We start from the raw sequence: 16,163 nt of genomic DNA on the forward strand, positions 1-16,163 counted from the left end.
GCCGCCCGGCACCGCGCTCACGGGCGCCGTCGCCGTCCTCGACAGCGGCGGGGGGCGAGCACGAGGTACTCGAGGCGAGACCACGCGAGAAGCCCCACTCGGTGCCCCGGGAAATGGCTGCAAGCAAGCAAGCAAAAGCATCACCAACCCAGGCGACGACCGGCGGCGAGCCGGAGACCACAAGCGCCCCCGCGCTAAGCACGCCAAACTCGTGCGGGGAATTCTGATGAGCAGTCACAAATTCTGAGAAGAACGTGGAGAGCGCGAACAGGTGACTGCTCAGGATTTGTTCTGATATGTCAAAAGGAGATGCTCTTATCATCAAACAGTGCCTCGAGGTATAATGAACTCCTATAATAATTGTTCCCTTCTAAAAAAACACTCCTATAATTGTATGTAGATCATTTTGTTTTTGACATGTGACAGGTTATATTGGATAAAAGAGTTAACGGTGGTTCAAAGTACCACATACTCCCTCCGTACTCGTAAAGGAAGTCATTTAGGACAATGTTTAAGTCAAACCTTGGGAATGTAAATCATGAATAACTCTCAAGTTGTTGAGTTTGAAAATGTAAAAATTATATGAATAGATTTGTCTTAAAAAAATACTTTTATAAAAGTATACATATATCATTTTTCAATAAATATTTTTATAGAAACAAGAAGTTAAAGTTGTGTTTTGGAGACCGTGTCGCTGTCCTAAACGACTTCCTTTATGAGTATGGAGGGAGTAGGTAAGATCATCTGGTCTAAAATGAAAATATTGGTTAAAAGATGTTAGATTAATGGGCTAAGCCTAATTAAATCCTAAATAATTTCATTGGCCCACATTAAGTGTTATGGGTAATAATACCACCTTAAAAATCTAAGTGAAGATGTCTCAATTTAAAAATGGAGCTAGTAGAGAGTCTCTGTTGATTGGTTGACTCTCTCTCCCGTTTTGTAACGGATGGTAGAATTGATTTTGTATTAACGAGTGCGTCAAAATTAAACACTGAGAATTGATTCGTACTAACGAGCGCGTCAAAATTTAATACCTTCAGATATTAGGTATCTCGAGGTGTCAAAATTTTTTAGTATAAAATTTATGTCCCTCAAGATATTTTCTCAAGTACCATAAAATTTCTTGATATATGCATTTTTACAGTACTACAAATTAATGCTAGAAAATGTAATATCTTTCAGTATCTTTTTTATAACAGTAGAAACTCTGATTTTCTTTCATCCTTTAGGCTAAAAAGACGATTGAAAAAATTATTAAGCCAGAGAAGTAGTAGCTGTATGATGATTTTTCTATGTGAGATACCATACTGATGTCTTCGCGGTAGTAATACAGCATGACATCTCCTAGCATCTAAAAAAAGTATGTGAAATGGACATTCTTCTAGTAGCCCCCAAATCTTGTAGACAACCCCGTACTGTACGAAAACAGAGGTTTTTCTCCTGTACATGTGTCCCATGCCAACAACAGGAAACTTGTCGAATCCTAGGCTTTCCTCTGTTGCTTGGTTGCATTGCATGCTTCTATAAATAAACGGCATCACCACCTTTGTCCATCACACACAGCTTCGGCTGAATCACTAACGAGGCCATTATCATCATCCATGGCGTTGGAAGCCAGGGCCGTGCAGATATCTCTCCCACCCGATGCTTGCTGCTTCTCCGGCGGCAAGTCCTCCCACAGAATGTCACCGGCGACCCAGTTGGTCAGAGCCCCGCAGCATGCCGTCGCTACAGGTACAGATGATTGTTTACAGAGATAAATTCAGTCTAACATATTACAAAGTTGTTAAAAGATGTAGTAGCTTAAAACAAGTTATATTTAAGTAATGCTGATGTAGAAAGTTTCTGAAAAAAAATCGTACTTATGGAAGAGTGCCACAAATAATCCGTACATAATCCTTCAGCCGTATAGCAACTCGTTTCACTTATTGGTGAACGATGACACCTATCTTGTTCTTATTATAATTCCTCTTTTTTTTTTTCTTTCTACCAACAGCATACGCTGAGAAGAGTTTGGAGGCAGGAGGAAATGCAGCAAGCTTGCCAAACAACATGGTATGAGTTTCCCTGGTGATCTTTTGATCTTCTTTTTTTCCCCTGTTATGTCTGAAACTCAGAATCTGACAAGATCAGGCTCATGTTTCAGTTAGAATTAGTGAACGTCGTCATGCACCAGAGGAAAGCAAGAGAGGATGCAATGAGGAAGAAGAAGAAGCAGCAGCAGCTTCACAAATTCGAGATGTTGCCGTCTCCCTACAACACGGCATGGGTGGCCATGGTGCCTCTGCCCGGATCATCATCTCAGCTCCCATGCTTCCCACAATGCGTTGAGTGGATACTACAGAACCAGCAGAGCAATGGTTCTTGGGACCTCAACCAGCTGGACTCAATCACCAAGGATGCTCTCTTGTCCACACTGGCTTGTGTTCTTGCACTCAAGAGATGGACTATCGGCTGGGAGCACATCAGGAGAGGTAACAACCATATATATGCAATTTTTTATATATCTTTTTTTTAAGATAATGGAAATCATCTTGGTATTTACTTCAAAGAAGCTACAGCCGACTACTACAAAGTTTGTAGATTGAACGACTGTGAGTGACAATTCTTTTTATGCGTGTACCTTTTTTTAAGATAAAGTTGTGCATTTTTACCTGCAAGTTCTTTTGTTTAGTACTCCCTCCATTCCAAAATATAAGCGTTTTTAGCATAGTGCCAAGTTAACTATTTTTAACTTTGACCATTAATAGCAAAAAAAGATCAATCATGTAAAATTGATGTTATTAAATTTATCATTAATCAAAATATCATAATATGTAACTCTTTTTATTTAAAACATTTTATTTTTATAGATATTGTTAGTAAAGTAGTATCTCGAAGACTGTGTCGAAGTCCAAAAATGCTTATATTTTAGGACGGAGGGAGTATCTTAATTTGGTTTTTATGATCAAGTTTTGGAAATGTTTGACAAAAGGTGGTGATGATAACAGGACTGCATTTTATTGGAAGGAATTTCTCCATTGCTATTGATGAGCAGCTGGCTGCTCCTATTGGATTCAAAATTACTTTTCCTGGTATGCTTAGCTCTGTAATTGAGATGGGTTTGGAGGTTCCTATTGGACAAACCGACGTCGAAAGAGTACTTCATCTCCAGGAAACGGAATTGAAAAGGTCCACAAAATTATATTTTATTTTGTCATTTTGGATTTTGGTGCACATATTGTAGCACTTTTCTTGTTGTAGGCTGTTTCCTTTTTCAGTAATCATAATATTTAGAGTCTCGCTCCAGTGCTTTCTACTTGGAGTAGAAATTAATCCGTGCCGTTGATCGTATTTAATCGTAGGGTTGAGATCTAGTTCTACTCCCACCAGATTTTATTGGAGTAGAAATATGGAGGGCTATATTTGTCCAGAGATAATAATTCGCGTAGGGGTATTATTGTAATCTGTCATTATCTAACTGTTCACCCTCTCCCTATCCTATCCTAATCGACGCCATTCCCCTCCATTCGCTGTCGAAGACGAAGGCCAGCGTGTTTATCGTCTGCGTGCCAGCGACGAACTGATCGATTTGGAGACAATCGTCAGATATGTTCATGAGAAAAATGTTTACTAATCTCTGAAGATTAATCTGTTCTTGCTTATGATGACCATCGTACCGGAACGCCTTTGTGGATGGTCCTGATGACGGCGGCGTCGCTGGTGAAAACGTCGGCGCCGAACCACATGCCGGTGGCGAGGAAGGCCGTCAACCCGACACCGAGGACGACGGCGAGCTGCAGCACGCGGGCGGTGGTCACCACCACCTTGTAGTGATCCTTCTTTGCAAACGCGCTGGCAAGCAAGGCCTGAGGTTGATTGATCAATTTAAGCAAAGTTAATTAAGCAGCCATGCATATATCATTGGAATGTAGGCTAAGTTAGGTAGGTAGGTAGCTAGCTAGCTAGCTCACCTGGCCGGCGACGGCAAGGCTGTCGGCAAGGAGCGACGTGGTGAGCCAGACCTGGGCGCAGATCTGGAACGCCGCCATGGCCGTCGCGCCATGGCGCGCCGTCAGAGTCACACAGAACGTCACGGCCACCACTCTCGTCACGATATTAGGAGATTACTTACCTGCCCTTTAAAATAAACGGTCTAGATTAATTCTACTCGGAGTAGAATACTTTAAGTATATTGCACCGGAGCATCTCTCTAATATTTAGGGAAGTGGGCCATATTACCATTATTGTCTATTTGTGACTATGATGGGTTTGGAATTTCTTATATCTGACAAAACGATATCCACGGGATACTTCATCTCCGAGAAATAAACGCCACAACAATTTGTGTTTTATTTTGGCATTTCTTTCTTTTTCCTGAATGAGATTGGCAATTTTTATCCTCATGATCTAAACTAAATACAGTAGTCTTCCTCTCGTAAATACTCCTCTTTCATAACCATAATTGTTAGTAAAATGGGCTACCTTATTTCACCAAACTAGTCTAGAAATCCCAAACTTCGAAATTTTTAATAGCATCTCTAAGTAACTGACTGAAATTCCTATTTTGATTTAAAGAGAATATGAGGAGAACTATCGTGGGAGAAACACATATATGGCATATGTGTCAGAAGGATTAGGGAATGCCCAAGACTGGAATGAAGTTATGAATTTCCAGAGGAAGAACGGATCATTGTTCAACTCCCTTTCCATAACAGCTGCGGTGTTAGTCCATAATTATGATGCTAAAGCTCATCGATACTTAAATTTGCTTCTGAACAAATTTGGCACTGCAGGTTGGTTTTAACACTTCTCCATTCCAAGTTGCCAAGAATTTCTTCCTAAAGTGCATACTATTAGTAACTAATGCCATTTTTTTTTCATTTATGTTTGAAACCGAGTGCAGTGTATCCGAAAAATATACATCGCCAACTTTCCATGGTTGATGCGCTTGAAAATATGGGAATATCTCGGCATTTTGATGGTGAGATCAAGAGTATACTGGAAATGACATACAGGTACCAACCCAAGTAACCTTGAGCAAGGATCAGTTGTCTGTTTTTTTTTTTCTTAGCTCATGTAATTGACAACAGCCAGTTTACAGTTGTTGGTTACAGAGAGATGAGGAAGTTATGCTGGACATCAAAACATGTGCAATGGCATTTCGTATTCTTCGGATGAATGGATATGATGTTTCTTCTGGTATTTTTCTAATTCTGGATTTTTTTTCCTCGTTAACCGTGTTTAATTCTTAGGTTATCTTCAATCGTTTTGACACATTTTTTTACTATATTTTAATTATTATTATTTTACTCTAGTTGACATGATCCATATGAAAATTTTGGTGCAGATGACCTGTGTCATATTGCTGAAGTTTCTGATTTCCATAGTTCACATCAAGGATATTTGAGCGACACAAGAACATTACTAGAACTATACAAGGCTTCAGAAGTCCGTGTTGCAGATAATGAGTTTATTCTAGATAGAATAGGCTCTTGGTCAGGTCGGTTACTGAAGGAACAGCTTAGCTCTGGTGCGTTGCAAAGAACTTCATCAATATTTGAAGAGGTGGTTTCAAGAACATAAATACTCCTTTGATATTGTGTGATTGTGTCTACAAGAGCTAAGTTCTTCTCACATGTTTTTGATACCATGATTTTGTATTTGAAGGTGGAACATGCTCTTGACTGTCCGTTCTACGCAACATTGGATCGTCTAGTCCATAAAAGGAACATCGAACATTTTGCCGCGATGAGCTATCATATGCTCAAAACAACATACCTGTAAGCTTTCTGTTTCACAAAAAGGTAATCTAGTGTACTTTAGTACAACATTCTCAAATGTATTGCTGAAACAGGCCGTGTCAAACCGCTCAAGATCTTGTAGCTTTGGGTGCCAGAAATTTCAGTACTACTCAATTTATTTACCAGGATGAACTTGAGCGTATAGACAGGTAAATCTGACAGTTATGCTCTCTTTTCATGTACAAACCAGTAACATTCAGCTTATTTCTGCAAATTTCAAATTTTGATGCAACAGTTGGGTGAAAGAGAACAGACTTCATGAGCTGAAGTTTGCACGGCAGAAATCTGCTTATTTCTATCTCTCTGCTGCTGGAACGGTTTTTGATCCAGAAATGTCTGATGCTCGCATTTGGTGGGCTATAAACGGGGTGCTTACAACTGTCGTCGACGATTTCTTTGACGTTGGAGGATCAAGAGAAGAATTGGAAAACCTCATTTCACTAGTAGAGATGTACAATCCTTTGCATCCATGATTTTAGCCTACTTTTTAAATACCATTTTCTTAGTCTTAATTTAATTTTTGCCCATTCGCCAATGGTTGTCACAGGTGGGATGAACATCACAAAGAGTTCTACTCTGAACAAGTAGAGATTGTATTTTTTGCTATCTACAATTCAGTTAATCAGCTTGGAGCAAAGGCTTCTGCTGTACAAGGCCGTGATGTGACCAAACACCTAATAGAAATAGTAAGTTTTTATCTGCAATTTCTTTTGCCAAAATTTTCAGTTTCTAGTATTTATGACAAGGTAAACTATCACCAAACAGCAACTCCTTTGCTGAAAAGAAAATTTCAGTTTTGAGTGTTAGAGCAATTCAATTTTCTTCTGCAGTGGCTAGATTTGCTTAGGTCCATGATGACCGAGGTAGAATGGCGGATCAGCAACTACGTGCCTAGATCAGAGGAGTACATGGAAAATGCGGCCATGACATTTGCATTGGGCCCAATTGTGCTCCCAGCATTGTATCTTGTCGGACCAAAGATCCCTGAATCTGTCGTCAGAGATTCAGAGTACAACGAGTTGTTCAGACTGATGAGCACATGTGGTCGTCTCCTGAATGATGTCCAGACATACGAGGTACATACATTCATCTGCCATAACCCCCAATTCAAGAAGATTAACGACATAACCAGCCATTTGCCTGCGATTATGATCCAGTATTTAGGACCTGTTTGGAAGCTTCTACATACAGCAGTTTCTTTCAGAATCTCCAGCTCTTCCAAACGGTCCAAATTTTCACTGAGATTCAATCTGTAAATCTGTAGTTATATAACTAAAAGCTAAAAGTTAAGAAACCCAGCCTTTTCAGATTCTCACCGACCGGTTAATCATTAGCTGGTTGTCTGAATCTCAAGCTCCTCGAAACATGGCCTAAAGCTTACTAATTGACCTCACATTTTTTTCTTGTTTTTTTGCTGCTGCTGCTGATGCAGAGGGAGGATGGCGAGGGGAAGGTGAACAGCGTGTCGCTGCTTGTCATTCAGAGCGGCGGTTCAGTGTCCATCGAAGAGGCTAGAAGAGAGATCATGAAGCCGATCGAGAGATGCAGGAGAGAGCTGCTGGGGCTGGTGCTCAGGAGAGGCAGCGCCGTCCCCGGGCCGTGCAAGGAGCTGTTCTGGAAGATGTGCAAGGTCTGCTATTTCTTCTACTCCCGCGGCGACGGCTTCAGCTCGCCGACGGCGAAGTCCGCCGCCGTGGACGCGGTGATCCGCGACCCACTCGATCTCGCCGCCGTCGTCGCAAGCCAAGAACCCATATATATCATTCCTGCTTCGTGACTCGTGAGGAAATTGAACTAGAGATGTGATCGTGGATGAAGAAACTGTGAACGTGTTGGAGATTGAACACAGGACCTCGGGGTTGAAACCACATACCCCTTTCTACTGCACTATCAAGTGTATCTCCTGCTCTTTCTTTTATGAGATAACGGAAATATTTTAAGTCTCCGTACGCATGTAGTCATTAGTTAGTTAATTCTGTTTGGACGCCTAGTGCCCGCAGCGTGAGGATCGTGGGGATGGAAGCGGATCAAACCGCGGCGTGAGTGATCAAACCGGGGAAACGCTTTCTATCTTGAGTGTCCGTGTTCTAGCTCAGGTTCTCACCGATCATTTGTCCAGGGAAACCTGACAAATGGTACCAAAGTGGGATTCAAGGCTTGGACTCAATAACATGTACTTGAGAGCGTGTTAATGCCTCATGGGTACACATACTCGCCATGCTAGCGGTCCTCGTCACCGATCGGGCGTTCTCCTAGAGGCTCCGGCAGCCGCCCCTCGGATAACAGCTAGAGTGCCCATAGGCAGATGGGCTAGTTATACACCACGTGGTCAAGTAGGCGAGAGGCTCTCCAATTATCTGTTACTAGCGAAGTCGGACTACAATAATGTCTTTGTTGATGAAGATTAAGCTACAAAGCGTGTTGCATGTAGGGTATCATCGAGTTGGGCCGCATCGAGCTCCACGAGATATGATGGCGTTGGACGCCATCTACAGCGTCGTCCCACCAAAGATGATCTCAACGCCAACACCAGGGTCGCCAACATCGAGATCATCTCAGGGTGGGACAGCGCTGCAGAACGTCCAACACTATCCTATCATTATGGAGCTTAACACCACCCTACTTGATAGAACCCATAGGCAGCGACGCTTTGCAGCTTAATCTTCATCAACAAACCAATTGTTGTAGTTCAACTTCTTTAGTAGCGGGTAATTGGTTGAGGCTCCAACCTCCTTGACCACTCGGTGTATGACCAGCCTGCGGTCACTCTTGTTGTTGCCCGAGGCACGGCCGCCACAGCCTCTAGGAGTGCACCTGGTGGTGACAAAGACCATCGGCATGGAAACTGCGTGTGCACACAAGCCATGAATACGCTCTCTAGTGCAGGATATCAAGTCCAAGCCTTGAACCTCGCTTTAATACCAATTATTAGGTTTCCCTAGACAAACCCATTAGAACGTGCATAATCAATATGAAGAACAAAAGGAACACGATAGGATTTATAGTGTAGTCATGCTATTTTGGGTTTTTTTTTCTTCTATTATTGTGCAAAGTGAAACATGCAGAACAAAAAGCGCAAGCACTTCCCACTTTATGGTTTGATCACGTCCATCCTCACGATTTGCACAATGCGTTTACGTCCCCATGCCGTTCAATATGAATTTTATATCTAATGAATATGAATTTTAACATGAGGTCCAACCTTTTGAAAAAAAAAATCTACCGTGTCTATCTCTTCTTTTCTTGATTTCTTGTATTTTTTTGTGCTCCATACGAATTGCCATTCATGTAGTTTTTTTTCTGTATTTTCTCAATCTAAAAGATTTGGAGTACTAGGGCATTTTTTTTTACGAAACATGATACATACTCAAATGCGGATGCCTGTATACATGTGCACACTCATCATTATTAACACACACCCGATCCTGTTAACCCTTACGAGTACACACGAAGAACTAAACTAACATATTCAATCATATATAGGTCCTATTTGGTATATCTTTGGATCCAAGATTTCTTGGAACTGAGTTTTCCTAGTTCTACAAATCCATGAATGTGAGTTCACGATTATGTTGATAAATATTTGGATGAATCATTTTGTTCATGTTTTAGATAAAATTTACAGTACATTCTTAAAACACTATAGTTTAACATAGAAAGTTCAAATCTATCGTAGATCTGGGATCTGAAGCCGTGCTAAACATGATCGTGTTGTTCATATTTCTATATTTTAAAAATCCTGGTTTGCCCAAGGAGGGCGCCAAGCCACCGATTTCACGGACGGATGACCATCGCTGCCGGCTCGAGGAAGTCTGCTATGCTCCATCTTACTCCCTCCATTCCAAAAGAAACAAATCTAGGATTAGATGTGACACATTCTAATACAACAAATCTGAACAGATGTATGCATAGATTCATAGTACTACAGTATATATAGACATTCAATACTATATTTTTTTTTTATGAAACATAGGAAGTCTTATATTATTATTATATTATTACTCCGCAGTAGCAGGACAAACACCGGGAGGGGAGGATCTCCAGCAACCGACACCGTCGAATGTTCCATCCACATCGCCGCTCGCGCCACCCCACCCGCCCGTCCGTCCAAAAGTGCTTTGAGATTCGGAAAAAGTACACCCTTTCTTCTTCTTTTTTTCCCCTCACGTGCGCGCGACACGAAGGCCACACCTCGGAGCCCCACACACGCACTCCCCTCGCCCTCGCCCTCGCCCTCGCCGGCGCGCCGCCCCTCTCCGGCCCTGCGCCGCCGCGGTCGTCCTAGACCCCCCCTCCCCCCTCCGGCCTCCACCGTCGGCGGGCGGCCGCGAAAAAGGTGCGTTTCCTATCGCTCGCCGTTTTGCCCGCCAATAGCAAGCGGAAGCTGGGGGAATCTGCGGTGGCTTTTTCGCCTCGTTGTGCCGTGTCATCTCCTCCTCCTCCTCCTGCCGATGATGATGCTGCTGCTGCCGAGTTCCTCCTCCTCCTGCTGCTGTCGCTGCCCCGGCGGGCAGTTCCACGGAGCTCCACCCCGCGTGATGGCGCCTCGTCGTGGGGTCACCAGAGGTACAGTATGCTCGATTACTCGCGTGTTCTTGGTGCCTCGTGTCTTTTTTTGTTATCAAAGGGATATCTGAAATTGCAGCCATGGTCGACACTGTTCAATTCTACAGAGAAATGTGTTTACTGTTTATTGTATTTTTATATCTTATCGATCTCTCTCACTGACATTCTTTTCTTTACCAATCAGTATATATTGAGAAGAGATTGGGAGTAGGAGGGGGAAATGCATCAAGCCTGCAAGACATGGTAGTAATAGTATGAACCAATGTGACAGTGTGCTGATTATTATTATTATTATATCTGAAACCTGATGCTCTGTGTCCCTGATTGAGTTAATTATTGTGATGGAATGCAGCACAGGAAGGAGCTCCAGGCAAGGACAAGGGACCAGCTCCAGACATTGGAGTTATCTACGTCTTCGTACGACACGGCGTGGGTGGCCATGGTGCCACTGCGGGGTTCCCGTCAGCATCCGTGTTTCCCACAATGCGTGGAGTGGATATTACAAAACCAGCAGGATGATGGATCTTGGGGTACAAGAGGATTCGGCCTGGCGGTCACAAGAGATGTTCTGTCGTCTACGTTGGCGTGTGTTCTTGCACTCAAGAGATGGAATGTTGGGCAGGAGCACATCAGGAGAGGTACAAACGACTGTGCATTTACCTGTCGATGTTTGTTTTAATTGACTCTGTATGTATCTACACATTTAAGGCTTGGAATGTCTTAACGCTATGAAAATGGTACTGTCAGGACTAGATTTTATTGGAAGGAATTTCTCCATTGCCATGGATGAGCAGATTGCTGCTCCTGTTGGTTTCAACATCACTTTTCCTGGTATGCTTAGCCTTGCCATGGGGATGGATTTAGAATTCCCTGTCAGACAGACGGATGTTGATAGACTTCTTCACCTCCGGGAGATAGAACTGGAAAGGTCTGTTAATTCTAACACGAACATGGATATTGTATGTCATTAGTATTTGTATTACTGTTGTTACGAGTATGTAAAGTTAGTATGCAAGGGTTGATTGTGTGGATGAAGTTTTACCATCAGGCGTTCTAAAAATAACTGTCAGCTTAGTTTTATTCCCTAGTTCCCCCTGCATTCTTTTTGAAGGAAGGAATATAATGACCTTCTCCTCTCTTTTTTTCCAAGATCCTATATTTGGAGGAAATGATCAATCTCGGTTTTAATAGTGCCTATGAGTAACGCACTGAAAATCTGATATGATTAAATGCAGAGAGGCTGGAGACCATTCTTATGGAAGAAAGGCATATATGGCTTATGTCACAGAAGGATTAGGAAACCTGTTGGAGTGGGATGAGATTATGATGTTCCAGAGGAAGAATGGATCATTTTTCAACTGTCCTTCCACAACTGCTGCCACATTAGTCAACCACTATAACGATAAAGCCCTCCAGTACTTAAATTGTCTGGTTAGTAAATTTGGCAGTGCAGGTGAGTCTGCACGCATTTTCTTGTCAAGAACTCTCTACAGTGTAGACTGCTCCTAAATACATAGTAATACATTTGGTTCATTGCAGTACCAACAGTGTATCCACTAAACATATATTGTCAGCTTTCATGGGTGGATGCACTTGAAAAGATGGGAATTTCTCAGTATTTTGTCAGTGAGATAAAGAGCATCCTAGACACAACATACGTGTAATGACTTTGAGTAAGTATTTTATCTATCTTTAATAGTTCAAACTTAATTTTAGCTAGTTTGCAGTTCATGGTTAGAAAGAGATGAGGAAATTATGCTGGACATAACAACATGTGCAATGGCTTTTCGCCTGTTAAGGATGAATGGGTATCATGTTTCCTCAGGTGTGTTCTAAGGCTTGAAAGGAATATTTTTTTTGTTGGTTTCGAACTATATTCTACCTTTGGTTTTCATTTAACATGCTGAATTATTTTTTATTTAACATGCTAATTTAAATGCGGTGCAGTCGAGTTATCTCCTGTTGCTGAAGCTTCCAGTTTCCGTGAATCACTTCAAGGATATTTAAATGATAAGAAATCTCTACTCGAATTATACAAGGCTTCAAAAGTCAGTATATCAGAAAATGAATCAATCTTAGATAGCATAGGCTCTTGGTCAGGTAGCTTATTGATGGAAAGTGTGTGCTCTAATGGGGTGAAAAAAGCTCCAATCTTTGAAGAGGTGCTTGCATGAAGTTTTGAATTTCCATTTCATTCGGAAGTTCATTTTGTGTTTAAGTATATGCCTTTTGTGATTTCAGATGAAGTATGCTCTTAAGTTTCCCTTCTACACCACACTGGACCGTCTAGATCACAAGAGGAACATTGAACGTTTTGATGCAAAGGATTCCCAGATGTTAAAGATGGAATACTTGTAAGGTTTTCATTGAAAAGGTCTGCCAATCTGAGTAATATATATGTTAGGCACCAATTCCACTATGTTGCTTACTCAGGCTTCCTCATGCCAATCAAGATATTCTAGCTTTGGCTGTTGAAGATTTCAGTAGTTCTCAATCTATATACCAGGATGAACTTAATTATCTTGAGTGGTAGGTAATCCAGCCTGCTGTCAATCTGTCATGTTATGCTCCTTTATTGTACTACCTTGGATAAATTGCAAAATTTTGTTTGCGACAGTTGGGTGAAAGATGAAAAGCTCGATCAGCTGCCATTTGCACGCCAGAAGTTGACATATTGCTACCTTTCTGCTGCTGCTACCATATTCCCCCGTGAATTGTCTGAAGCCCGCATTGCATGGGCTAAAAATGGTGTACTGACAACTGTTGTTGATGACTTCTTTGATCTTGGGGGATCAAAAGAAGAACTAGAAAACCTCATTGCTTTAGTTGAGAAGTACGTACAATCCTAATTCATTCTATTCGATCTATTTGTCTGGTCTTTTGTAAGTGGCGCTGGTTATGCACAGCTAATTCATCTTCTCTGATTTGCAAATGGCTGTCTAGGTGGGATGGACATCAAGAGGAGTTCTACTCAGAACAAGTAAGAATAGTTTTTTCTGCTATTTATACTACAGTGAACCAGCTTGGAGCAAAGGCTTCTGCATTACAAGGCCGTGATGTTACAAAACACCTAACAGAAATAGTGAGTCCCATCTCATGGTTGATCTATTGATTCTGTGGTGCATATTGCTCTGTTGCATAGTGTTTAGTGATAAGCTCAAACTCATCTGCAGTGGTTATGTCTGATGAGGTCTATGATGACCGAAGCTGAATGGCAGAGGACAAAATATGTGCCGACAATGGAAGAATATATGGCAAATGCTGGTGTCTCATTTGCACTGGGACCTATTGTGCTCCCGACTCTGTATTTCGTAGGACCGAAGCTCCAAGAGGATGTCGTCAGGGATCATGAGTACAATGAATTATTTAGACTGATGAGCACTTGTGGGCGTCTCCTGAATGACAGCCAAGGCTTTGAGGTACCTGGATCCCTTTCTGTGACAAACCTCCTTGTATTCTCATATTTCTACAAGATTTAGCATGTAAATAAAATTTTCGGTTTTACTTGATGTTATATGATTGCAGCTATCTCATTCTCTGCCCACAAATTTGTTGACTAATCTGTATAAATGTGATACTAATTATGAACACTTTTATTTTTCTGTTGAAGGATTAGGACGTGGCTACAGTTCGACCCAACTACCCAAAGCTTGCAAACTTATTCTAACAAATAATTTCTCTATTGCTGCAGAGGGAGAGCCTGGAGGGAAAGCTGAACAGTGTCTCACTGCTTGTTCATCACAGTGGTGGTTCTATCTCCATAGACGAGGCTAAAATGAAAGCCCAGAAATCCATAGACACTTCCAGGAGGAACTTGTTAAGATTGGTCCTTGGAGAACAGGGTGCTGTTCCTAGGCCATGCAAGCAGCTGTTCTGGAAGATGTGCAAGATTGTTCACATGTTCTACTCTCGGACTGATGGGTTTAGCTCGCCGAAGGAAATGGTTAGTGCAGTGAATGCAGTCGTCAAGGAGCCACTTAAACTCAAAGTGAGTGATCCATATGGCTCTATTTTGTCGGGCAATTGAGTGCTTCTCCGTTCTGTTTTATCAGGGATATCAGCAACGAGCTTTATACAGGTTGATATTTCTTTTCTTTTTCTTTACGATAAGGGTTTAAATCCTAGTACCCACGATTATAGCTGCTGTGTGCTTTAAGTATAATAAATTTTACACTCTTACCAATTTTTTTAATGCAAATGTTGGTATATATTGGTACCTGACATAATCAGAAGCACCAAATTATACACTCCTTTTGTCCCAGAATATAAAAATCTAAGATCGGATGGATATTTTCTAGTACTAAAAATTTGGATAGACAGTCTGTTTAGATTTGTAGTACTAGGAAATGTCTCATCCAATAATTCTTAACTACCGTCAAATACATTTTTTTTAAAAAAATAAAATTACTCTTTCTGATAATTTTGTGATCACGTGGCGTGCATGCTATTTCACAAATTTTCTTCTACGGTATTTTACAATTGAAAAGATTGCTTGCTACATTCAGCCCCATCTACGTGCTAATACCAATCTTGCACGAGATAATGATGTATGTGATGGTTGGCATGACTTTTTTCATTGTTTTTTTTTTAAAAGTACATTAATTTGGCAGTAGTTTGGACTCTAGACTGTAGACAGCCTTATTGCAACCTATAGACTATAGTTTTATAATGCATTGGCACATGCAAAACCGAGTACTCCCTCCGTAGTCGTAAAGGAAGTCGTTTATGATAACGACACGGTCTTCAAAACACAACTTTGACTTCTTTTTTCTATAAAAATATTTATTGAAAAGTGATATATGTATATTTTTATGAAAGTATTTTTCAAGACAAATCTATTCATATAATTTTTATATTTTCAAACTCAACAACTTGAGAGTTATTCATGATTTATATTCCTAAGGTTTGACTTAAACATTGTACTAAACGACTTCCTTTATGAGTATGGAGGGAGTATATATTTCTCTATTGAAATGCGAAGTCCACCACCATCGTACTATCCCACACAAAAAAAAAAACACAGTCTTGAAAAACCACCTTACCCAATAGGTATACCCACGTTAAACTAAACCCAATAAATTCATTCATCTATGTTTCTTTATATCCCAACGCACGGATATATCACTATAGCATTAGTTAAAAGAAGAAAAACTGAAGTGAGCTGAAACAAAACATCCTTGTCTACTCCACTATGTCCCTTTTTGTAATAAATAAAACGAAATGGCAGCGCGAATGCTGAACAAACGACGTCTTATGTGCGCCTGATGAGTGACATGCTATTTTTAGTAGTTTAGTATATATGATCACGCTATAAACGAGTAGTCCTCATGCACAATGGACTGAATCTCACCGACGTGGATAAGACTTGATGTGTTTTGGAAAATACTCCATATAAAAGTAACATATGAATGCATTCCCTTAGTGGGAAGAATATAGTACTTATTATATTATTATTAGGAAAGGAAAAAAAGGCACTTTGATGTGCAACAAGCTAATTAAGTGCAAGTGTTAGGTGGTGTTTGGATCTAGGGATTAAACTTTAGTGCTTGTAACAAAATGAGTAAAAAAGTTGATCAGATTTGAGGGGAAAAAAAAGAACATAATGAGATGTCCTCTTGTAACGGTCAACTAGAGACAACGGACATAACTCTCAGAACAACATACATTTTGTGTTTGCCAGTAGTAACTATAGAGAGGAGGATGTATCTCACTAGCTACCCAAAAAAAAAAAAAAATCCCTGCCGGCACATCACATCACTGTTGGTTCGGTGTGAATCGGCAACGATACTATATCATTGTTGGTTCGCTTTA

General features: G+C 41.0%; 2 protein-coding genes across 3 annotated transcripts; both read left to right on the forward strand.

Annotated features, from left to right (window-relative positions):
* Positions 1–1,578: 1,578 nt before the first annotated feature.
* On the forward strand, positions 1,579–7,718 carry LOC127770559 (ent-kaurene synthase-like 3). Its single transcript, XM_052296322.1, has 14 exons — positions 1,579–1,737; positions 2,000–2,058; positions 2,150–2,477; positions 2,994–3,174; positions 4,561–4,778; positions 4,889–5,000; positions 5,087–5,184; positions 5,333–5,550; positions 5,653–5,765; positions 5,840–5,935; positions 6,022–6,237; positions 6,334–6,472; positions 6,617–6,862; positions 7,219–7,718. The coding sequence occupies exons 1-14, from the start codon at positions 1,605–1,607 to the stop codon at positions 7,561–7,563; spliced, it is 2,502 nt and encodes an 833-aa protein (XP_052152282.1). The 5' UTR covers positions 1,579–1,604; the 3' UTR covers positions 7,564–7,718.
* A 2,258-nt stretch (positions 7,719–9,976) lies between these two features.
* Positions 9,977–14,531, forward strand: LOC127770560 (ent-kaur-16-ene synthase, chloroplastic). 2 transcript variants are annotated; one of them, XM_052296323.1, is made up of 14 exons: positions 9,977–10,352; positions 10,537–10,595; positions 10,705–10,990; positions 11,100–11,280; positions 11,588–11,805; positions 11,892–12,012; positions 12,080–12,177; positions 12,300–12,514; positions 12,594–12,706; positions 12,786–12,881; positions 12,970–13,185; positions 13,296–13,434; positions 13,526–13,771; positions 14,044–14,531. In XM_052296323.1, the coding sequence occupies exons 1-14, from the start codon at positions 10,238–10,240 to the stop codon at positions 14,377–14,379; spliced, it is 2,439 nt and encodes an 812-aa protein (XP_052152283.1). In that variant the 5' UTR covers positions 9,977–10,237; the 3' UTR covers positions 14,380–14,531. The 2 variants fall into 2 exon arrangements, with proteins under 2 accessions (XP_052152283.1, XP_052152284.1); XM_052296324.1 differs by having other exon boundaries at positions 11,106–11,280.
* The last annotated feature ends 1,632 nt before the right edge of the window (positions 14,532–16,163 follow it).

Source organism: Oryza glaberrima, chromosome 4 (genome assembly GCF_000147395.1).
Source record: "Oryza glaberrima chromosome 4, OglaRS2, whole genome shotgun sequence".
Taxonomy (NCBI): domain Eukaryota; kingdom Viridiplantae; phylum Streptophyta; class Magnoliopsida; order Poales; family Poaceae; genus Oryza; species Oryza glaberrima.